The sequence below is a fragment of the Molossus molossus genome, unplaced genomic scaffold, assembly GCF_014108415.1.
Source record: "Molossus molossus isolate mMolMol1 unplaced genomic scaffold, mMolMol1.p scaffold_m16_p_1, whole genome shotgun sequence".
Classification (NCBI taxonomy): Eukaryota; Metazoa; Chordata; class Mammalia; order Chiroptera; family Molossidae; genus Molossus; species Molossus molossus.
In genome coordinates, this window is record NW_023425344.1 from 1,004,033 (window position 1) to 1,026,550 (window position 22,518).

At 56.1% G+C, this 22,518-nt stretch overlaps 1 protein-coding gene across 4 annotated transcripts in view; it reads left to right on the forward strand.

Moving 5' to 3' along the window:
- The first annotated feature begins 5,782 nt into the window (after positions 1–5,782).
- The window catches only part of NSD2 (nuclear receptor binding SET domain protein 2), a 43,896-nt gene continuing 27,160 nt past the window's right edge, over positions 5,783–22,518 (forward strand). For all 4 annotated transcript variants that reach the window (XM_036257591.1, XM_036257592.1, XM_036257593.1 and 1 more), the window contains exons 1-4: positions 5,783–6,426; positions 8,160–8,322; positions 16,503–16,669; positions 17,118–17,567. In XM_036257591.1, coding sequence (XP_036113484.1) covers positions 5,830–6,426; positions 8,160–8,322; positions 16,503–16,669; positions 17,118–17,567 — 1,377 coding nt within the window. In that variant the 5' untranslated portion in view covers positions 5,783–5,829. The remainder of the gene's footprint in view (positions 6,427–8,159; positions 8,323–16,502; positions 16,670–17,117; positions 17,568–22,518) is intronic.

The window sequence follows — 22,518 nt, forward strand, 5'->3', positions numbered from 1 at the left end:
CATGGCGGTAGCTCCGTGTCTGTCCCCAGCGGCGGTAGCTCCGTGTCTGTCCCCCGGCGGTGGTAGCTCCGTGTCGTCTGTCCCCATGGCGGTAGCTCCGTGTCTGTCCCCAGCGGCGGTAGCTCCGTGTCTGTCCCCCGGCGGTGGTAGCTCCGTGTGTGTCCCCGGCGTGGTAGCTCCGTGTCTGTTCCCTTCGGTGGTAGCTCTGTGAGAATAAGGAATGTGCTTTGTTCACAGTTTTATGTTCAAATGCTGGGCAGGCCTGGTGCCAGTGAGGACTGTGACGGTCAGTTGTCCAGGTAACTTTTCCCCTGAGCTGAGAGCAGGGTCCCCCTCCACAGGGAGACCCACCAGTAGTCCCCGGGGCCCTGTGAGGGCCGCCCAGCCTTGCAGCCACCGAATGTGGGTGGACACACACCTGTTCTGCGATGGGAGGGGCAGCGGTGCCGGCGCCACCCCGTTCCTGCTCCCCTGAGACAATGCTGTGAGCTCTGTTCTGATGCCGTTTGGGAGCACGCCAGTGTTTCACAGTGACTGCCTGTGACGTTTGTCACCTTACGGCGTTTTACCAGGGAAAGTAGTTACGAACGAGAGATTGACTGGTCTCGGGTCTGGACTTGGTTCTTACCCATCAGCTTGGCCACGCCGACCCCCTCCTCATCCCTCCGCTGTCTTCGTCTGGGTGGGTTCACGCTGTTTGGGAAATTCCCGTATTGTCATTTTATTTGAGGTTTCTGGAAGGAATGTTGATAAATGTGAGAAAGGAAGCCTCACATTCTCTTAAAATATAAATACTGTTTCAGAATGACCCCTGTTTCCTCCTTCCCACATCCGGGGCTTCCCACTGGGCCGTGTTCTTGCTCAGGACATCTTCCGGTGTCTGTCGTGGAAGGGACATGCGTCGCAATCGCCCGAGTCTTCGCCTCAGTTCGAGCTATGATTTGGGGGAGCGCCGTCTGCTGGGGGGTGGACTTGGTGCCCTGTGTCTCGGGCTGGGGCTGAGCCACTAGCTTATTTTCCATGGGCACTTAGGTTTAAGGTTTTCTTTTTATCCTTCGTGTTCTGTAGTTTTTTGTTTTTTTTTTATTCTCACCCGAGGACATTTTTTCATTTTTGTACAGATAGAGCAGGAGGGAGAGAGAGGAAGAGAGAGAGAGAAACATCGATGTGAAAGGGACACATCGAGTGGCTGCCACCCGCACGACCAACCGGGGCCGGGGACAAACTGCAACCGAGGTACATGCCCTTAGCGGGAACCGAACCCAGGTCTCTCTGTACCGCAGGCCGACGCTCCAACCGCTGAGCCAAACCGGCCAGGGCCGTGTTCTGTAGTTTCAATATGATGTATCTCGGTATTGATTAGTTTTTATTTATCTTGTTCAGAACCCTGGGTGCTCTTTTATTTTTTTATCCTCGCTGGAGGATATTTTTTTCCATTTGTCTTTAGATAGAGTGGGAGGGAGAGAGGGAAGGGGAGAGAAAAAGAAACATCGATGTGAGAGAGACACATTGACTGGTCTCTATCCACATGACCCCAGCTGGGGCTGGGGACAAACCGCAATTGAGGTACGTGCCCTTAGCAGGAACCGAACCCAGGACTCACTGGTCAGCAGGCGGCCGCTCTAACCGCTGAGCCAAACCGGCCAGGGCCCCGGGTGCTCTTTTAATCCAAATACTGAGTTTCCTCTCATCTCTGGAACCGTTTCCATTGTTATCATTTGACAATGGCGTTTTCTCCGCCCACCCTGGTCTCCCCTGGGACTCCTTTGGGACGTAGCTCCGCAAGGGCAGTGTTTTGGTGATGACATCTGCAACCTAGTGTCTACCGTTGTACCCATTGTCAAGGGCACAGCTCAGTGGTGTCGGACATTCACACTGGTGCAGCCACCACCACCATCATCCAAATGTTTGCCTCTTGCCCCGCTGGAGTTCTGTCCCCACTGAACACCCACTTCCCTCTCCCCGGCCCCCTTTTCCTCAGCCACTGTCCACTTTCTGTCTCCGGGCCTCTGACCATCTGGGCACCGACAGCATTGGTCCCGGTGACTGCTGCTTTCCCGGAGCATGGCATCTGAGGTCTGTCCCGTCGTAGCGGGTGTCCAAGCATCATTCCTGTTTAAGACTGAGTAGTATTTCATCGCTTGAGTGGACCGCAGTTTATCCATTCACTTGGAGGACACCTTGGTTGCTTCTAAATTTTGGTGATTATGAATATATTGCTGTAAATATCCATGTGCAGGTTTTGTTGTTTTAAATTTTTTTTTCTTTGCTGATTTTTAGAAAAAGAGGATGGGAGAGGGAGGGAGAGATAGAAACATCAATGAGAAAGAACATCGATTGGCTACCTCCTGCATGCCCCCGGCTGGAGATCAGGCCCACAACCTGGGCATGTGCCCTGACCAGGAATCGAACTGGTGACGACTTGGTACATGGATCGACAGTCAGCCACTGAGCCACACCGACCCGGCTTTTTTTTGTTTTTAATCCTCACCTGAGGATATTTTTCTATTCATCTTCAGGCAGAGTGTGAGGGAGGGAGAGACAGACAGAGAGAGAAACGGCATTGTGAGAGAGACGCATCACTGGCTGCCTCCAGCACGACCCCACCAGGGATGAACTGCAACCGAGGTACATGCCCTTGACTGAGATTGAACCTGCAACTCATTGGTCCGCAGGCCAACGCTCTAACTGCTGAGAAAAACTGCCCAGGGTTGCAGGGTTTTGTGTGGACAATTTTTTTTTTAATCCTCATCCGAGGACATTTTTGCATTTATTTTCAGATAGAACGGGAGGGAGAGAGAGAAACATTGATGTGAGAGAGAGACACATCAGCTGGCTGCCACCCACACAACCCCAACCAGGGCCAGGGGCAAACTGCAACCGAGGTACATGCCCTTAGAGGGAACCGAACCTGGGACTCTCCGGTCCACGGGCCAACATTCTAACCGCTGTGCCAAACCAGCCAGGGCTAATTTTTAACTCACTCGGGAATTTACCACAGAGTGCAATTGCTGGATCGTACTAGAAAAGTATGTGCAGTTTCGTAAGAAACTGCCACACTGTGTTCCAAAGTCGCTGTCCCCCCCCCCCCCGGCACCGAGTGGGGCTCCTGCAGGCCCCCCCAGCATGCGGGGCCAGGTCTGGGTGCTGCCGGTCTGGCGGGTGCGTGGTGCTCTCTCACCGCTGCTTCCGTTTGCATCTCCCTGAGGACTGGGCTTGTCGTCCACGTGTCTTCTTTGGTGAGGTGTCTGCTCGGGTCTTTGCCCATTTTTCAGTTGGGTTGTTTATTTTGTTTTCTTGGATTTTAAGAGTTTTTCGTATATTTTGGGCAACAGTCTTTATTAGATGTGTCTTTTGCAAAGCTTCTCCTGGTCTGTGGCTTGTCTCTTCACTTTTTTTTTTTGGTACGTACCCTTAGCGGGAACTGAACCCGGGACTCTCTGGTCCGCAGGGCGACGCTCCAACCGCTGAGCCAAACCAGCCAAGGCTTTACTCACGTTTTTAAAAAAGATTCTAAAATTGATTTTTAGAGAGAGAAGGGGGAGAAAGAGAGAAACATGGAAGTGAGAGTAAAGCATCGATCTGGCTGCTTCCTGCCCCCCGTCAGGGATTGAGCCCGGAACCCGGGCGTGGGGCGACACCCAGCCGGCTGAGCCGCACGGCCGGGCCAGCGGTTGATTCTTGTGTGTGCCCTGACCGGGGATTGAACCCGTAACCTTGGTGTAGCGGGACTGCGCCCTGACCACTGAGCAGCCCAGCGCCTCCTTCGCTGGCTCCTCCGGGGACCGACTTGGGCTGCCCCAGACCTGGCTGCCGTGAATGACGCTGCGGTGAGCACGGTGCAGGTGTTCTTTAGGGTCAGGGTTTCGGGTTTCTTCGGGTGAATACTCAGGCGGAATCGCTGGTCGCAAGGCAGCCCCACTGCACACGTCCGAGGAACCTCCGTGCTGTCTCCGGAGCAGCAGCCGTCTGCGTTCCCGCCCGCGTCCTCGCCCGCGTTTGTTTGTGGGTTGGTGACGATAGCCATTCTGTGTGAGATGCTGGCTCACTGTGGTTCGTGATGTGGGCATCGTTTCATATGTCTGCTGGCCGTCTTTAGAGAAACTCTGCTGTTGTTAATCGGCACCCGAGGATATTTTCTCTATTCCTTTTTTTTTAGAGAGTAGGGGAGGGGGAAAGAGAGAAAGAGAGAGACACATTGATGGGTTGCCTCCCACACACGCCCGACCAGGGTCAAGAATCGAACCTGCAACCCAGGTACGTGCCCTTGACCAGGAATTGAACCCGAGGCCCTCTGTTCCGCGGGCTGACGCTCTAACCACTGAACGCACAGGCGAGGGCTAGAGAAGCATTTACTCAAAAAGCTCTCTGCCCATGTTTTAATTGGATTGTTTGTCTTTGGGGGGTTTCCCCTACCTGTGGCTCTCTCCTCTTTCATGAATCCTCCTTCCACAGTCTCCCCCCTTTTAAGGCTTTCTCCCCTCCGGCGGCCCCTCCCTGACCCTCTCGTTAGAAGCCCTGTTTCTCATACAGCTGTCAGGGTGCCTCATGTCTTTGGCACAGAGCCAAAGGCAGGCTGCTTGTGGGCACTGCCCCTCCCCAGGGCTGACCCCCCCAGTCACCCTGCGCTGGGCCCTGCTGCACCGCAGGCGTGGTGTTTGCCTCTGTCCAGTGGGACGTGGGCGGCACAGGGACCTGCCCTGACACCTTTAAAGCGTGGCTGTGAGTGGACCTGCTCCTCAGTGTGCCCAGTGCATGGAGCGCACTGGCTGGGCTCTGTCACTCTTGCCTTGGTCCCCGCCCGCATGCTGTGCCTGCACCTCCACAGGCGCCTCTGGCTAGACAGCTCTTTGTTGGGAGGTCTCCGCTCGTGCGAGGGTGTTCCGCAGCATCCCCGACCCTGCCAGCATTTGTCAGCAGCAGCCCCAACCCTCCAGACGGGCTGGTGGAGGGGCTCACTGGTGGCCGTCACAGGGCACTCCGGGTGGGTGCCTCCCTGCTGGGACACACACCTGCCCGCATCTTGTCTAGCTGCCCTTCGGAGTTTTGGTGCCTTCCCTGGGGACCACAGCTATATAGTGAAGCCCCTGCATTGTGCCAGTGTGGTCAGAGGGGCCCCTGCAGGGCTGTGGTCAATGCATGTTGCCGGTGCTGCGTGGCAGCTGCCCTGGGTGAGCTCATCTCTGGGTAGTGGCTGTGTGGAGTGTATGGCCACTCTTACCGTGGCCTTTGGCTTGGGCCTGGGCAGGGCTGGGGGTGGGGTGGGGACAGGGATGAGGGTGCTGGCAGGTGCTGTCTCCTGACTTGTGCCCCCCAGCAGTCTAGCCCTGATGGTGTGTCAGGCGTTGGAACAGCTGGTTTTAACCCTGAATGGCTTGTGGCCTTGTGCACCTGTGCCTGGGAGGCTGCCCCCCCCCCCCCCCCCGACAGGCCTGGCTCTGCTGGCCGCCCGGGCATGCACACTGGGCGGGGGGTGATGTCCGCCTTGGGACAGTGGAGCAGATCGGCTGCCGCGTGCACAGCCACAGCGCTGAGAGCTGGTGGCCTGGCCTGAGCTTCCGCGTCTGACTTCTGTGCTCTCTTCCTTGAAGCTGCTCCTTTCTCTTCAGCTTTATCGCTCGTCATCCTCTGTCGTTATTATGGTGCTAGGACTGCGTCCCGTGACTTAAAGTGTTCCACAGCACATCGCGTGTTAGCTCAGGAAAACCAAAGCAAACCCACAGTGCTGCTGAGACATCAGCATACTCTTCTAGGTTACGAACGTAACGATTCTTTTTCTTCTGTTTTCCTGACAGTGTAGTGTTCTAAGAACCGAAGCAGCTGAACTGAATGGAATTTAGCATCAAAAAAGGTCCTCTTTCCGTTCAGAAGGTTGTGAAGTATCTGAGGATGAAGCAGGCTCCGGAAATCCTCGGCAGCAGCACCGGGAAGGCCCCGAGCTGCGAGGTGAACCGGGAGTGCTCCGTGCTGCTCGGCAAAGCCCAGCTGTCCGCCACGCTGCAGGAGGGTGTCGTGCGGAAATTCAACGGCCACGATGCGCTGCCCTTCCTCCCGGCGGAGAAGCTGAAGGACCTGACCTCCCGGGTGTTCAATGGAGAGCCCGGTGCTCACGATGCCAAACTGCGCTTCGAGTCCCAGGAAGCGAAAGGGGCTGGGACCCCGCCCAGCACCACCCCCATCAAAAACGGCTCTCCAGAGATCAAGCTGAAGATCACCAAGACGTACATGAACGGGAAGCCTCTCTTTGAGTCTTCCATCTGTGGGGACGGCGCTGCGGCAGTGGCCCAGCCAGAAGAAAGTGGACCAAAGCCAGGAGACAAGGCAAGAAGGAGCAGGAAGAGGAGCGTGAAGCAGGGCTCCACGCCGGAGCAGGGCCTTGCCGTCACCGTGCTGGGGGCCGAGGCCGCGAGCCCCTCAGACAGAAAGGTAGCCGTGCGTTCTGTCTGGGGTGGGGACAGTGCAGGAGAGCCCTCTGAGGCCACCGCGCTCAGGGTGGGGTGGGGACTGGCTGCTGAGGGAGCCTGGGTGGCTGGGGTGCGCGGTGCTGCCCCTGTGGCCTCGCAGTGGCTGGGAGCCACCTGTGTGGCCTGAGGGGTCAGCTGCGTGTCCTAGGTCAGAATGGTAAGAGGAGGTCCAGCCAGCATCTGAGCCCAGGGTGGCCCGTGCCAGACCCTCTGGCTCACTGTGTCGCGGTTCTCCTCTGAAGAGGCGTCCTGGACCTGGTCTGGTCAGTAGAGGTGTGTGGTGCCCAGTGCGGGCTGACCAGCTCCATCCCATCTAGAGAGTGAGCTGTGCCCCAGAGTGTGCCTGTCGCCCTTCCCTGTGGCTTCCTGTCCCTCACCCGGCTCCTCCGCGTGGCTCGGCAGAGGGCCCGCCTCCTGGTTGCCTGGGCTGCGACTCCGTCATGTCCCTGGAGCCCGCGCAGAGCCGGCACCTGAACGCGTGTGAGCAGCTCGCTCATCAGAAGCTGGGCACAGAGCCCTAACTCACCATGGAAGAGCTTGGAGCTTCGTGTCATGTTTCAGGGTGACGTGCAGGAAGGCCTGCCCCTCAAAGGAGTGTGCTCCCCTGAAGCAAGAGCCTCGGCCATGGCAGAGGCAGTGCAGAGGGTCCGCAGCCTCCGGCTCCCGGGCTGGTGTGGGGGAGGGAAGCAGAAACCAGTCTGAGTTGGCGTCATCACCACCAAGGGTGGAATACAAAGTTTAAAGTGATAGTCGAGGAATTTTGTTGATAAATTCCACAAATGGGAGATGAAATGGCCAAAATTTTCTTGAAATTGTTAAAATAGTGAAGAACTTTGAGGGTTTGAAACGTGGTCTTTGAGCTCAGGGGCACATTGTGGTGGCGGGCGGCTCAGAGGTGTTCGGTGCCTGGGCTGGTGCATGGCGTCCAGCACGCCCAGCTGTGCCAACTCCGAGCAAGAGGCTGGTGAGGTGCTTCCTGCCCGTCCCCGGTCTCTGCCTTCGGAGAGGGAGTGTGTGGCCCATCTGGGGGTCCGTCGTGTGCCTGAGGTGACGCAGTAATGTAGTGCTGGGTGCTGGGCAGATCAGAGAGCCCACCCTCCGCACCGTGCTCCGGCTCCGTGGAGACGCTGGCAGTGTGCCCAGGGATGTGACCTCGTAGGGGCTCAGGAGTTCACGCGCAGGAGGGAGGTCGGGGCCTCACTGACTGGCCCCTGGAGAGCAGAAGGAGGGTGCTGGGGAGGAGGCCGCGGGGTCAGCTCCAGCCTCCTGCCTGCCTGTGTTTCGTGATTCGTGATGGAGAAGCTGGTTCAGAGCTGAGGGCTCTGGCCACAAGGGGCGCAGCTGAGACTCGCTGCCAGGCCCTCTGTGTCCTCGCCACGGACCCTGCCAGCGCACGAGGCTGTGCGGAGTACGGGGTCCCAGGGGAGTTCTTTGACCAGGCGAGCAAAGCTCCTTGAGCCCACCCCGCAGGCTGGAAAGTAGGCAGGGTGCCATCCTTGTGCTGTTGAGACTGCTCTGTGCAGCCACGCCTGTCAGCAGAGGGCGAGAGGTGAGAGGTTTCCACGGTGACGTCAGGACTGCGAGCTGAATGGTGGGGAGCAGGGACCCCCAGCTGGCCAGCCCTCAGACCTGTGGACAGAGGCTGGGCTTGGAGGGTTTTGGATGTGTCAGTGAACATGTTTTGTTCCTTTTCAGATTCCAGCTAAGAAAGAGCCCTGCCCAGGCACCGGCAGAGACCAGGAGCACCTGTTGAAGTACAGCATTGGCGACTTGGTGTGGTCCAAGGTGTCCGGCTACCCTTGGTGGCCGTGCATGGTTTCGGCCGACCCGCTCCTGCACAGCTACACGCGGCTCAAAGGTACTGCAGCGTGGCTGCTTCTCGCCTCCCGCCCTCGATCTTCCTGACCCTAGCTTCCCTTCCTCTTCCTCAGACAGCCCTGCTGTGCCTCCCCCCTTCTCCTCGCGTGCAGATCCGCCAGCTCCAGCCGCAGTGACGTCAGGCATAGCCCCAGTGTGTGCGGGTCCCCATCTCCAGGACCGTGCAGCCCCAGGCACTTGCCTGCCCGCCCGCCCCCCGCTCCTCTGGTCTGTCTGCTCCCCGTGGCTTGATGTGCATTTCCTCCCGATCAGTGACGCTGAGTGTTTCCTCATGTGCCTACTGGGCGCGTGTGCATTTACTCTGGAGAATGTCTGTTTAAGCCCTCTGCTCATACCTGAGTGGTGGTGGTGGTGAGCCTACTGGGGTCCGTTTTTGCAGCTTTACCTGAAGTTAGTGATTGATCAGAGGTGATGCTCCATGTCTTTCTATCCACTCAGATGTGTTTTCTTTTCTTTTTTTTTTTTTATCCTCACCCAAGGACATTTTTCCATTTTTTGTTCAGGTAGAGTGGGAGAGAGAGAGAGAGAGGAACAGAGAGAGAGAGAGAAACATCGACGTGAAAGGGACACATCGAGTGGCTGCCACCCGCACGACCGACCAGGGCTGGGGACAAACTGCAACCGAGGTACGTGCCCTTAGCGGGAACCGAACCCGGGACTCTCTGGACCACAGGCCGACGCTCTAACCGCTGAGCCAAACCGGCCAGGGCTCAGTTGTGTTTTCATTGCGTTAAACTAGTGCCAAAGGAGAGTGGTCTCTGTCTCATATTGCTTTTCAGGTTGGATGGTGAATAATTTATGTTTAGACTTACAGTGGTCGCTTATTTTAGCATAATTTTCAGAAATAACATATACTAAGTTGGAATTGTAAATATGTCCCAGTTAATTTTATTAGGCCTGGGGGAAGAAAGAAAAAACTAGAAATGCTCACCTTTGGTGTCCTGAAACGGGAACATAAATCTCGTGGAGCAGCTGGAGGACGTGCTGAGAACGTGATGTGTTACTTACAGATCAGAGCAGATGGACACGGAAGTGAACCGGCTGCTCATGAGATACATAGTCATGTTTTGGAGGAAAAGACAGGCAGTCGGGTGTGTGGGGTTCTGGAACGTTCTGGAGTGAAGTCTGAGTGGAGCTGGAGGACGGGGGGTGCAGTGAGTTGGACACTGAGGTGCAGCTGAGCGAGTTGGGGCCCCGGGTGATCTGTGCACTGTCGGGTGGGCAGCCAGAGCCGTGGGCCGGGCCGGGTTCTGGCCAGTCGACCTGGTGTGGCCCCGGGTGTGCGTCCACGGCCACTCTCGGCCTTTGGCTGAGGCCTCAGATGGAAGGAACAGCTCAGGTTTGGGCTCAGCGGGACAGCTGTGGGCACAGGCAGCTGCTGGGAGGGGCAGTGGTGCCTCCCTGGCGAAGAGCTGGGCAGTTCCGGATGAGAGGACCTCACCGGAGCTCCGAGTGCCCCTGCCCATTCCTGCCTAGGCCCCTGCCCGGGTGCTTGGACCCTGCCTCCAGGTCCGGTGTGCTCACCCTGCTCAGGACACAGAGCTGGAGAAGAGGGGGCTCCGTGGGCATCTTTGGCACCCTCGGCTGGCCAGAATTGGGGTCCTTCCAGGGGGCCTTGGGGATCCCAGCGTCTCCCCAGCCACATCTAGACCGGAGGAGTGTGAAAGGAATGCTGCTGGAGACAGAAGCGGGGTGCCCACCTTTTGCTGGGGATGAGCTTCCCCTCCACAGCCAGGTGCGGCACGCAGGCGTGAGGGCTGGTGAGGTGCCGCCAGCTCCTTCCTGGCTCTCTGGTCCCCACACAGCACACAAGGTGAAGTCAGTGTGGGCTTGGTGACGCCCGGGTTCCTTGTCTGCACAGCACACCCTGAGCCCCTCTGGCTCCCCAGTGTCTGGGGCTTTCTGCCCTGTTCATACGGCACGCCCGGCGTCTCAGAGCCCTGGAGCTGGAGTGGTCTCGCGAATGTCTCTGTTCTGGCTGCCGGAGTCATCACCCCAAGTTCAGCATCGGCACACCTTCCTCTGTGTCGGCAGCCACCCGCAGTGTTGGTCAGGCCAGCACCGGGCTGTGCAGTTTCTCTGCTCCAGGCCTTCCCTGCCTGAGCACTGTCCCGAGTGCCCCTGCCAGGGTCCCACGCAGCTGGTGGGTCTGGGAAGGACCGACAGGACTGCTGGGCCTCGGTCTCCCGCAGTGTGAAGAGGAGCCGATGCTGCCGCAGGTGTTGGGAAGGCCTGGCTGGCGGCCTCTGAGCACCAGGTGGCAGCCTCGCTGCTGCCAGCCCCTTGTGCCTGCGGAGCCTGCCCCCCCCCCCCCCCCCCCCCCCCGCCTGACCAGTCACCTCCCTGCAGGGCAGGCTTCGACCTTGACTTCTGAAAGTTTCACGTCCATTTTTAGGGTCTTTCTGTCTGTCACCTTGTGTGTGTGTGAGATTTTATTTATTTGCTTGTTTGCTTTTCTTTTTTTTAATTATTGATTTTTTTTTAGAGAAAGGGAGAGAGAGACACATCATGTGAGAGAGAAACATTGATGGGCTGCCTCCTGCACGCCCCTTACTGGGGATCGAGCTCACACCCTGGGCACGTGCCCTGGCCGGTAATCAAACCCGGACCTCTCAGTCCCTGGGCGAGTACGGGGTCCCACTGAGCCACACTGGCCGGGCTGCTTGTTTGTTTTCCCATCTAAAAACCTTTGAAACCCCCTGTTGGGGGCTGCGGCAGACAGCGGTCCGCCCTCTCCTTGTGCTGCCTGAAGGTTCTGTTGGAACCCAGCGCTGTCTGTGAGCACCCACGGGAGTCCGCCGCAGGGTCCAGCGAGGGTCTGTGAACAAGGACGGCACCCGGCCACGCTCAGGGACCCGTGTGTGGCTGACGTCACCTGTTGCCACGCCTGCGGTCGGAGCAGCGCCCCCGACCCCGCCCTTCTCTGCCTCTCTGGCCCCTGGTGGTCAGGCTGGGGCGCCTCAAAGGTGTTTTTGTCGGAAGGGGCTCTTGCAAGAAGAAGGGGCAGCCCTGACAGGGAGCCTCTCTCGGACTTGTTTTGGGGTGTAGGGGAGGGAGCCCTCGACTCACAAGCACTTCGACTTTATGAGACTGATCGTGGGCATTGGAGAAGCAGCTCAGAAGAGAGAGGCCGGGTGACCACCCCCACTCTAAGGAGCGCTGAGTGACGAAAGGGCCCGGGAGCCATGGAAGAGTGCAGGAGGACAGGTGCTGGTGGAGAGCGTCGGGTGCAGAGCTGGTGCTGCTGTCCGTGCCCAGGGCCCTGGTGGGAGGCACAGCCTTGTCGACAGCGTGGGCCTGTGGCCGTGCGGAGTGCGGGTCCCTGACAGCCTCCCCGGGTCTCAGCTCTAACATGGTAACTGTCACTGTTTACTTTTCCATCCTCACCCAAGGACATTTTTCTATTTATCTTTAGAGAGAGTAGGGGAGAGAGAGAGATTGACGTGAGAGAGACCCATCGACTGGTTGCCTCCAGCATGACCCCAACCAGGGCCAGAGATAAACCACAACTGAGGTACGTGCCCTTGGCTGGAATAGAACCCGTGACTTGTTGGTCCTTGGGCCAACACTCTAACCACTGAGCCAAGCTGGCGAGGGCCGTAACTGTCACTCTTATCTTGTTGAAGTAGATGGCATTTTTTTCTGTGAAAATGAGCTCTCTCCAAAAAAATGACTTCTGCATTAGAGTGCATCACCAGTCCCCAGCGCGTCCTCTACACGTCTCCTCAGCCTGCAGCTCCCTGCTGGGCCCATGAGAGGCTCTAGGCTCACTGTGCCCTGAATCCCCGTCTGGGTGCTCTCAGTGGAGCACGGTGTGCGGGAGCCCGGATCTGGGCCCTCCATGTTGGAGCTGCAGGAGGCACGGCCCATTCCCGATTCTCCCACTCGGCATGCAGCGGGGCATCCTTTGGGGGTTAGGCGTCCTTGCTGGGAGAGGACAGGGACATGAGGAGGGCACTTTCCTCTTGCCGTACCCCTAATTCCCACCCCACATCTTTTTCTCTGTGTGTGTGTACTTGTGTTCATCTGTCACGCTTGGGGTTGTAGCCATGCTTGAATCCTGATCTCAGTGCTGCCGGGACTTGACCAGTGGAGTTCGGTGTGTGTGCAGAGAGCACAGCCCACGCTGCAGCCCGGCACCTCCCTTCGAGAGCCAGTCGCGGGGGTCTCGGGCGGTTCTGTGCGTGGAGCAGCGGAACTGGTCTCAGCCCGTCTCCTGGGCAGGGGTCTGGGTGGACCGGCAGCTGGCGGTGGAGGGAGGTCGACAGTACTTTAGGTTCTGCATTGCTTCATTCCTGAATTCAGCATTTGCTAAAAGTATTACAGGTAGTCTGGCCTTTTCCTGCCTTGGGTTGATACTAAATTCTCCTTACTTTTTTTTTTTTTAATTGCTTGTTCTATCAGCTACTAAGAGAGGGGTGACAGTCTCCCCCTGTGACGGGCGTGCCCTCTTCTGCCTGCAGGTCCGTCAGTTTTTGCTTTACCTGCACTCTGGGGCTCCGGTGCCCTCCAGAGATGGACCCAGGCACCCGGGCGTGGCGTACTTCCCGTGATTCCCGTGGGGCTCCGGCGTCATGTCTTTGTGATCGTCCCTGTGCTCTGTCCCGGCCTCTGTGGGCACCTGGCTGTCTCCGTGTGTGGCTTCTCTTCCTCCTGACCTTCAGCTCTGAGCAGCCTGTCTCTGCCGGTGCCTTCTGCACCCCGGAGTGGCGGCTGTCGGTCCAGAGGCTCCCAGATCCTGCAGAAAGACTGGCTTTGCCCAGAGGCTCAGGGGCCTTGAGTCCCTGGGCCGTGATGGAGGGAAGGGCCCCTGGTGCCAAGTTAGGCCCAGGCCCTCGGTGGAGGCCAGGTGCTCTCAGCAGGTGTGTGGGCTGGGGAGTCCGTGACAAGTGTTTTGTACCAACAACTGTGATGGTGAACGTCAGAATTGGCACAGGAAGGACGGTGCCTCCAAGTGGCGGTAGGACCACTGGTGGGTTATGTGGTAAAATTAGACAATGGCTTATTCACCTCTCAACCAGGACCAGAATAAGTTTCCTGTGGATTCAAGAAACCCATAAAAGTAGGAGGTACTTGAGTTACATTTTAACAAATTTTCAGGCTGGAAAGAACGTCGGAAATGTTACTTTTATTTGATAAATTTGGGATCGGGCCACAGTATCCTCTTAGCTTTTCCACCGGCTGAAAGTGGAGGTTTCTGTTAGTCCTGTCACCCTGTCCTGTGCGCAGTCTGCTTCTGGTCCTGGCAGCGCCCTGACGTGTCTGCGTTCCTTTCCGGGACAGTTCTTGCAGAACATGGCAGTGTGATGGGAGGGCTCTGGCCGGGGGGCTCAGTGGATCGGAGTGTTGTCCACACACCGCAGGGCGCGGGTCTGAGTCCCGGTCGGGGCACACACCTAGGCTGGGGGTTCTGTCCCTGGTCCGGGTGTGTAAGGGAGGCAGCCGGTCGATGTTTTTCTCTCTCTCTCTAAAATCAATGGACATATCCTTGGGTGAATATTTTTTAAAAAGTGTAATGGAAGAAGTCACAAGTCAGCTGGCATGTTTTTGAGTCATAGCTGATTAAAAATCAAAGCAGCACCCACACTAATAAACGTGTCAGGTTGCCCTGAGAGGCTGGCGGTGAAAATCCATTCCGTCCACTCCCAGGAAGTAATTACTCTTAATTCTTTCACTAATTTCTTCTAGTTTTTATTATTATTATTGCTTTCTTTGTTGATTTGAGAGAGAGAGAGAGAGAGAGGAAGGGAGAGAGGGATAGAAACATTGAGAGAGAACATCGATTGGCCGCCTCCTGTATGCCTCCACTGGGGGACTGGACCCACAGCCTGGGCATGTGTCTTGACTGGGAATCGAACTGGCGACCTCTTGGTGCATCAGTCGACGCTCAACCACTGACCCACACTGCCTGCGCAGCCTTAATTTTTTTTCGAGGATTATTTTCTCTGTCCTTAAAACCTGTCTTGTTATATAATGAGTTTCTTCAGCTGGGGAGAAAATGGAACCTTGTATTTGATTCCTGTTTTCCTTTTCTGCTCCTTGGATCTTTTTTTTTTTTTTTTTAAATCCTCACCCGAGGATGTTTTTCTCTTTATCTTCAGATAGAGTGGGAGGGGAGGAGAGAGAGAGAGAAACATTGATGTGAGAGGGACACATCGACTGGTTGCCTCCCGCACGACCCAACCAGGGCGAGGGAGGAACCACAACCGAGGCGCTTGCCCTTGACCAGCATTGAACCCGAGACTCATTGGTCCCCGGGCCAGTGCTCTAACCACTGAGAACACTGGCCAGGGCGGATCTCACCTTTTCACCCTCTTCCCTGCTGCCCAGACTGTCCTGTGCGTGGAGGTCTTGTCTCATCTGTCCTTCCCGGAGCTCTGCTGGGACCTTCCTGGTTCCCGCTTCCTTCTCTGCTGCCGGCCTGTGTTCGTTTCTGAACAGACTCAAGACGCTTTCCTGAATCCAGGCGGCGTCTGTGCGGTTCCACACCGCTCTTCCTAAGTCGGTTTTCCTTTCTTGCCGACGCACCTTTTTGGTGTCCTAAGACAGTGTGAACGGAGGGAATTCGAGTCCCTGTTGTTCAGAGGCTGCAACGTCTGTCGGTATCTGATAGGTGGATTTGATTGAGTGTAGAATTTCATGTCGAGAATAACTTTTCTCAGAATTTTCAGGGATTGGTTTCCTGTTAGCATCCAGAGCTGCCCGAGTAGAGTACCTTGTCCCTCCGCCTGTCATGGCACAGCTCTGGAAGCTGTCCCACCCCCCCATCAGCTTGACTGGCACAAAGGTGTGCCCTGGCGTGGGATTGGGTGAGCTCTCGGTTGTGTTGGTGCTGAGACATGTTCTCTTGTAAATTGTCTGATGAGCTTCTCGCTCTCAGGCTGTCACTGGGTATTGTGCCTCCTTAGTTGGCCCATAGTTTCCTTATGAGAGCAGGTGCTTTTCATCTTACGTTTTCTTCTCTCGGATATTTCTTAACCTACCTTCCAAGCTTTCTTGTTGAACTTTATTTTCATGATTGTACTTAAAATTTTCTAATGGCTCGCCCAGCTGGTGTGGCTCAGTGATCGAGCGTCAACCCTGCACCAAGAGGTCGCTGGTTTAATTCCCAGTCAGGGCACATGCCCAGGTTGTGGGCTCGATCCCCAGTGGGGGGCGTGTAGGAGGCAGCCAGTCGATGTTCTCTCTCATGGATGTCTCTCTCTCTCTCTCTCTCTCCCTCTTCCTTTCTCTCTCTCTCAAATCAATAATAAAAAAAAAATTTAATCTCTAATGGCTTTTTGTTCGCTTTTCCTAGCAAACGACTGTTTCCTTCGAGTGTGATCTCTTCCTGGCTGTTCTTGTCGCCCTGCAGAGACCGCATTTGTGTGTTTGTGTTTAAAACCAGGCTTGTGTTTGACGAGCAGCGCCTGGAGCAGCCTGCAGTCCCTGTGTGTTGGGAGGGGCCGTTAACTTATTGCAGAGGTTTGGTTGGCTGTTGGCTGCTGCCTCTGGTGTTTCTCCAGTGGACACCCCTTTCTCCCCATTGGTGCAGAGGTCAGACCTGATAGCTTAACTTACTCATTTTCAAGCTTGTTCCACCTCAGCCCAGTCTGGCATCCCACTCTCGGGTTTTGGGGCAGGTGTGTCTTTCCTCGCCCAGGTCCCTCTGGCTTCACTGTAGGGTGTGGCTCATTCCTTTCTGCTGAGAGAGGGGTGGATACCTGCAGGCGGCCCTGTGCCTCCGGCTGCCCCCCGAGGTCATCTGTGCCCTTACCCCACTCTGAGCTCTGCATTGAGTGGCCTGCAGGCTGCCAGCTGGTGGAGGTGGGGCTGGGCTTTGCACCAGGTCATGGGACACCAGCCCGCTCCCCTTCACCGCTGTCTAGTCCCCTCTCTGTTGAGTGGCTCTTTGAGATGTCCTCTCTTGTCTTGTTCCTTTGGTGTCTGTTAAGTTGGATCTGGGAAGGGAAGAGATGAGGAGGATCCAGCGGCTTTGACCCTAACCTGGGTCCTCCCTGTGCGGAGCGAGGGTGGGGGTGGGGGGGGAGGGGTGAAGAGCAGGTCATGTGATGTGACCCTTGGCTCCTAGTGGAGTGACCTCATGTCAGTATTAGCAACAGACTGCCCCAGCGCCCCAGTTCTCGCCCTCAAGTCCTGACGTTTTATTTTGGAAACCAGGTCAGAAGAAGAGCGCGCGCCAGTATCACGTGCAGTTCTTCGGCGACGCCCCGGAGAGAGCCTGGATGTTCGAGAAGAGCCTGGTAGCATTTGAAGGAGAAGGACAGTTTGAAAAATTGTGCCAGGAGAGCGCCAGGCAGGCGCCTACGAAAGCTGAGAAAATCAAGGTGGATGTCCCTTACGTGCCATTTCAGACCGAAAGTCTGATTTTTATTCTTAATTATTGATCCTGTCTTGAACTTAGGGTTTCTTGAAGTCTGTCGCTGTTTCTTTCTGCCCAGGATACTGTGTTACAATCCATGACACGTTTCTTTCTACACCTTTGATGACTCCCAAAAATAACTTGTTTCATAACTTTTGTTTTCTTTTATGGATACATAAATAATACTGTTACATATAATATACGCCAACATGTGTATTTACATTAGTTAAACGTGATTAAAATTTATTTCCCACTTAAAGTTATTCTATCGAGCTGCACTCTGTAAAGCCTTCCAGTTAATTGGTTTATAGTTTCTGATTTCTAAATGTATCTGAGATTGTAAAAGTATCCATTACAATGGGCTACTTTTGTTTTTATAGTGAAACTTACAGGGTCATGTGGTTCTGTTTCAGCTGCTGAAACCCATTTCGGGGAAATTGAGGGCGCAGTGGGAAGCGGGTCTCCTTCAGGCCGAAGCGGCCGCGGCCATGTCAGTGGAGGAGCGGAAGGCCAAGTTCACCTTCCTGTACGTGGGGGACCAGCTCTGCCTGAACCCGTACGCGGCCCAGGAGGCAGGCCTTGCTGTGGGGCCCGTAGGAAACACCGCAGGGGACCTCAGGTCCTGGAGGGAACAGGACGTCCCCGTCAAGAGAAGGCGGAGGGTCAAACTGTCTCGCTCTGCTGAAAGCCAGGACGGTGGCCCTGGGACAGTGACGACTCCGCAGAAGGGGGCTGAGGCCGACGCCAGGAGAGAAGTGGGGTCTCCTCCTGGGAGGAAGAAGGCTGTGGCCTCTGCTCCTCGAGGCAGAAAGGGAGACGCAGCATCTCAGTTCCTGGTCTTCTGTCAGAGACACCGGGACGAGGTCAGTACCGCGTTGGCCGGTGTGTCCTCCCCCGGCGGGGGGGCGTCCGTGAGCACCGGCTATTCCTTGGCCTCTAGCGAGCCGGGGGCAGGGTCCAGACCTAACACATGCCTCTTGCTGGGAGCGGCACTCACCCTGCCTCACTGCTTCCTGCTGTGGGCCAGCGGGCCCAGGGCGGCGGGCTGGCTCGCACGGGCTGCCCTCTGCTGGGACTTGGCCTAGTGCTCAGCCCTGACCTTAGGGGAGCGTCTCTCCGGGGGCTGGGCTGTGCTGGTGCTGCGGTTACGGTGTGTCCACCCTCACAGGCCCAGTGCCTGTGAGCACCATGTCTGCCGAGCACCTGAGCCATGAGAGAGAAACATGGGTTTGTTGGTCACTTATTTCTGCATTTATTGATTGATTCTTGTATGTGCCATGACCGGGGATCGAACCCACAACCTTGTGTGTGGGGACAGTGCTCCAGCCCACTGAGCTCCCCAGCTAGGGCCTGTTTCCATAGCATTTTATCTTATTTTATTTATTTACTTATTTATGGACACTTTTTCTATTTTTTGTTCAGATAGAGTGAGAGGTAGAGCAAGAGAGAGAAACATCGATGTGAAAGGGACACATGGAGTGGCTGCCACCCACACGACCAACCAGGGCCGGGGACAAACTGCAACCGAGGTACATGCCCTTAGTGGGAACCGAACCCGGGTCTCTCTGGACCGCAGGCCGACGCGCTAACTGCCGAGCCAAACCGGCCAGGGCTGTTTCCATGGTATTTTAAAGGATCATTGATGAAAACATCTGAGTGATTTTCTCACTCGTCTTCATGGGACGTGTGTCCTGAGGGCTGGTTCGGTGCAGAACTGAGGGGTCAGGCCCCCGTGTTTGGTTTTGTTCACTGTTGCAGTGATGGAGGGTCGGGCTTTCTCAGGAATGCAAAGGGGGTGTTAGAAAATATTGCGATTTGTTCTATCATAGAGTAAGTGGTTGTCCTGATAGATGGAGGACATTGGGTCAGATTCATTGCTCTCTGATGCGCACACGGTTAGCACCCGGGGTCAGGAGCGAGCTTCCTTTTTAAAAAAATGTTTTTTCTTTATTGATTTTAGAGAGGAAGGGAGAGGGAGAGAGAGAGATTGAAACATCGATGAGAGGGAACATCAATTGGCTGCCTCCTGCATGACCCCACTGGGGATCAGGCCCACAACCTGGGCATGTGCCCTGACCAGGAATCGAACTGGCGACCTCTTGGTGCAGGGTCAACACTCAACCCCTGAGCCACACTGGCCGGACTGGAGGGAACTTTCTTAATTCGTTAAAGGATTTCTTTTTTTATCCTCACCTGAGGACATTTTTCTATTTTTGTTCAGATAGAGTGGGAGGGATACAGAGGAAGAGAGAAACATTGACATGAAAGGGACACATCGAGTGGCTGCCTCCCGCACAACCCCAACTGGGCCAGGGACAAACCACAACTGAGGTATGTGCCCTTAGCGGGAACTGAACCCCAGTCTCTCTGGATCACTGACCGACGCTCTAACCGCTGAGCAAACCAGCCAGGGCTGTTGAAGGGTTTCTATCAGAAACTTTCAGGAGGCTTCACACTAGTTAATGAAACATTAGAAGCATTGTCTTTAAAATCAATCAGGCGGAATGTCTTTTTGTCACTTTACACATTAAATGTTATACTGAAAATACTGGCCAGTACAGTAAAATAAGGAAACTTAAAAAAGCATAATAGTAAAGGAAGAAAGAAAGCTGATTATTGTTTGCTGAGGTCGTGTAGAAAAGTCAGGAGAATCTACAGAAAATCTTCAAGTTAGTATGAGTTCACCAGACCTGGGTATAAGACAGAATGCAAGAGCAGAAACAAAGAGAAAATGCCTTGTTAAAAAAGATACCATCGCCCTGGCTGGTTTGGCTCAGTGGTTAGAGTGTCAGCCTGTGGACCAATGAGTCATGGGTTTGATTCCAGCCAAGGGCATGTACCTCAGTTGCAGTTCATCCCTGGCCCTGGTTGGGGTCGTACAGGAGGCAGCCAGTCGATGTGTCCCTCTCACATCAATGTTTCTCTCTCTCTCCCCCAGTGTCTGAAGATAAATAGAAAAATGTCTTCGGGTGAGGATTGAAAGAAAAAAAAAGATACCATTTATGATGCAACAAAAGTACAAGTTGGGGGTCAATGTAACAGAATGTGTATAACTTTGGAGAAGAATAACATGTTCTGGCAGCCCTACATAAGTAGAGGTGTTCGCGGGGAGGTGCAGCATTCTGCAGTCGGAGTTGTCATCATCTCCCCGTGTTAAAGGGTAAATTGGTGTCATCCAGGTAAACTCCCCGCAGGTCTGAAGAGAAGCGTGGCCTGCGGAGGAAGTGGTGCCACCAAGCCACCCACGTGCGTGTCTGCGCTCAGGGTGTGACGACCCCACACCCAGGTGGCCTGTGCAGACAGCAGCACTTGGAGGGTCGGGACGGCCGTGGGTCACACCGGCGTTCACGCGCGGCTCCTGGGGAAGGGTGTCATCACTTTGGGAGAGGGGAGGGTTCTTAAGCCAAACCGGTCACGTCCCATAAAGGCGCTCGGTTGCAGTGAGGGGTGTGCCAGGACACCGTGAGCTCCTGAGAGGACCACTGTGCGCAGAGCTCGGCGGTCCCGGAGGAAGGGCTGTGAGCAGAAGGGCCTGGGTGGCCTTGAGGTGCTGCTCAGCCTCAGTGGCCACCAGGGGCCGTGCCACCATCATGGTGTGTCAGTGACCAGGCGGGGCTGCTCTGCCGTGCGGTGGCCCTGGAACCCTCCGGAGCCAAGGTCATTGGTGTCATACTGAAGACCACACCAGACTGTGGGGCACGGGGACAGATGTCTTGCCCTCTGGCCCATGGGGCGTGAGGCCAGCCGCTTTGAGTCATTGTTACCAGCAAAGCGTGCCTACCACGGGCTTCTGGCCCTTTGGCCGCTGATGTCACCGCCAGGCTGCTGGCTCTGTGCTGTTCACATCCAGCTCACACTGAGGTGGCTGCTCCCCGTCCGCCCTGTGGACAGTCGGGGTCTTTGTGAAGGTGCCTCTCGTGGGCGGCACACCCGAGGGCTCTGTGTTTGGCTCTCAGTGGATTAGCCAGTTGCAAGTCCTGAGAGACAGCTGGGGGCCCACCCCCTTGCTCCCACCCCTCCTTGTCCAGGGTCGCTCACTAGGAGACATTGTCAGGACAGGGTCTGGTTGTCATTTGCTCCCTTCTGCTTCCAGCTTCCTTCTTGCAGATGAAGAAGCATTTTGTGCTTCTAGGAGGGGTCACTCCTGGTCGTCGTCTGCTGGTTTCTCTGTCCAGCAGGCTGGGCTCAGCCATGCAGCTCACAAGTGTGTTCTTATTGGTGGTTTGTTTTTTTAATCCTCACCCAAGGATGTGTTTATTGATTTTTAGAGAGAGAGAGGAAGGGGGAGAGAGAGAGAGAAACCTCAATGTGAGAGAGAAACATCAATCAGTTGCCACCCTTATGCACCTAGGTCTGTGCCCTGACTGGGAATTGATGCTCCAACCTGCGGAGCCACTGGCTGGGCTCACAGTGTGTGTGTGTGTGTGTGTGTGTGTGTGTGTGTGTGTGGCGTCCCTGGAGCACAGCTGACCGCTGGGCAGGGGCTGGTTGACAGGCACAGGGCGATGGCCCACCGTGAGCGTGCCCAGCCCTGGGCCAGCAGGATGTCCCTGGAGCATCGACAGAGTCTTTCCCGGAGGCTAATTCAGTTTTCAGTTTTTTTTCTTTTTTAACATTTTTATTTATTATTTTTTAAATTTAATCCTCAACTGATGATATTTTTTTATTTATCTTCAGAGTGGGAGGGAGGGAGAGACAGGGAAACATCAGTGTGAGAGAGACACATCAACTGGTTGCCTCCCCGCACGACGCTGACCAGGGCTGGAACGAACGGCAGCGGAGGCTGACTGCGCCACGTGGGCGGAGCCTGTGGGTGGAGTGTCCCAGAGGCCGGTGCTCGGGACTCGTGCTGCATGAAGGTCTGAGACCCTCAGGGCTGGCCAAGCCCACCCCTCACGCAGGCGGGACAGACACTGCTCGCCTGGGGGCCTGGGAATATGGGGGGAGGGTGATGATGTTAGAAAGCGTGGCGACCTTGGAGGTCACTGAGGACAGGTGTTGGTGGTTGGGGTGGCTTCACGTGTGGAAGGCGACCGGCAAGGCCAGCATGGAGGCCGTGTCCTGAGGAGCTGCGTTGGGGCAGAGGCTCCCTGTGTTGGCTGGGCAGGGGCTAGGTCTCGGCGTCTGGTGTGTGTGGGGGGCGCTAGGAAGCCGCCAGCATTACCCTGAGCACTGTCAGGTGAAGGGATGCGGCCCCCACTCACCCACAAAACGGCCCCCTGAGGAGCACATTCCACCTGGGGTCTGGCTCCGCGGTGCTGCCCGCACTCTCGAGTTGGTTAAAGAGCCTTGGGCGGCACAGTGCCCTGGGGTTGCCCGGCCGTCTAGCCGCGCGGTGCTGTGCGGTCCGCGGAGTCCCGCAGTGTTCCTGTGCTGGGAGGCCATCTGACTTTTTCAGAGTATGCGATGATTCTTGGGTCGTAGGCCATCCAGCATGGGGGCGGGCCAGGCTTGGCCCGTGCGTCAGAGCTGGTTGACCTCTGTGCCCCAGCGTCCATGGCTCTCAAGCTCAGCGCCCACAAGAAGCCCACAGGGAGCCTGAAAACAGGCTGGTGCCAGGCCCCTAGACTGGGGCAGGACCCGGACGTTTAGGTGTGAGACGCCCCAGGCACAACAGGGTACGGCCCAGGCCCATGGGTCAGGCTCGGGGAGCCGTGAATCTCCCGGAGACCTGGCGGAGATGTGGGTTCTTGGTTGGCAGGCCCGGTGGGCACTTCAGGCGCTGCCTGGTGAGGCTGCTGCATCCAGTGGGGCAGCACTGCCTCGGACATGGGTCAGCTGCCTGCCCTGCGGGGGCCGCGCGTACTCCTCACA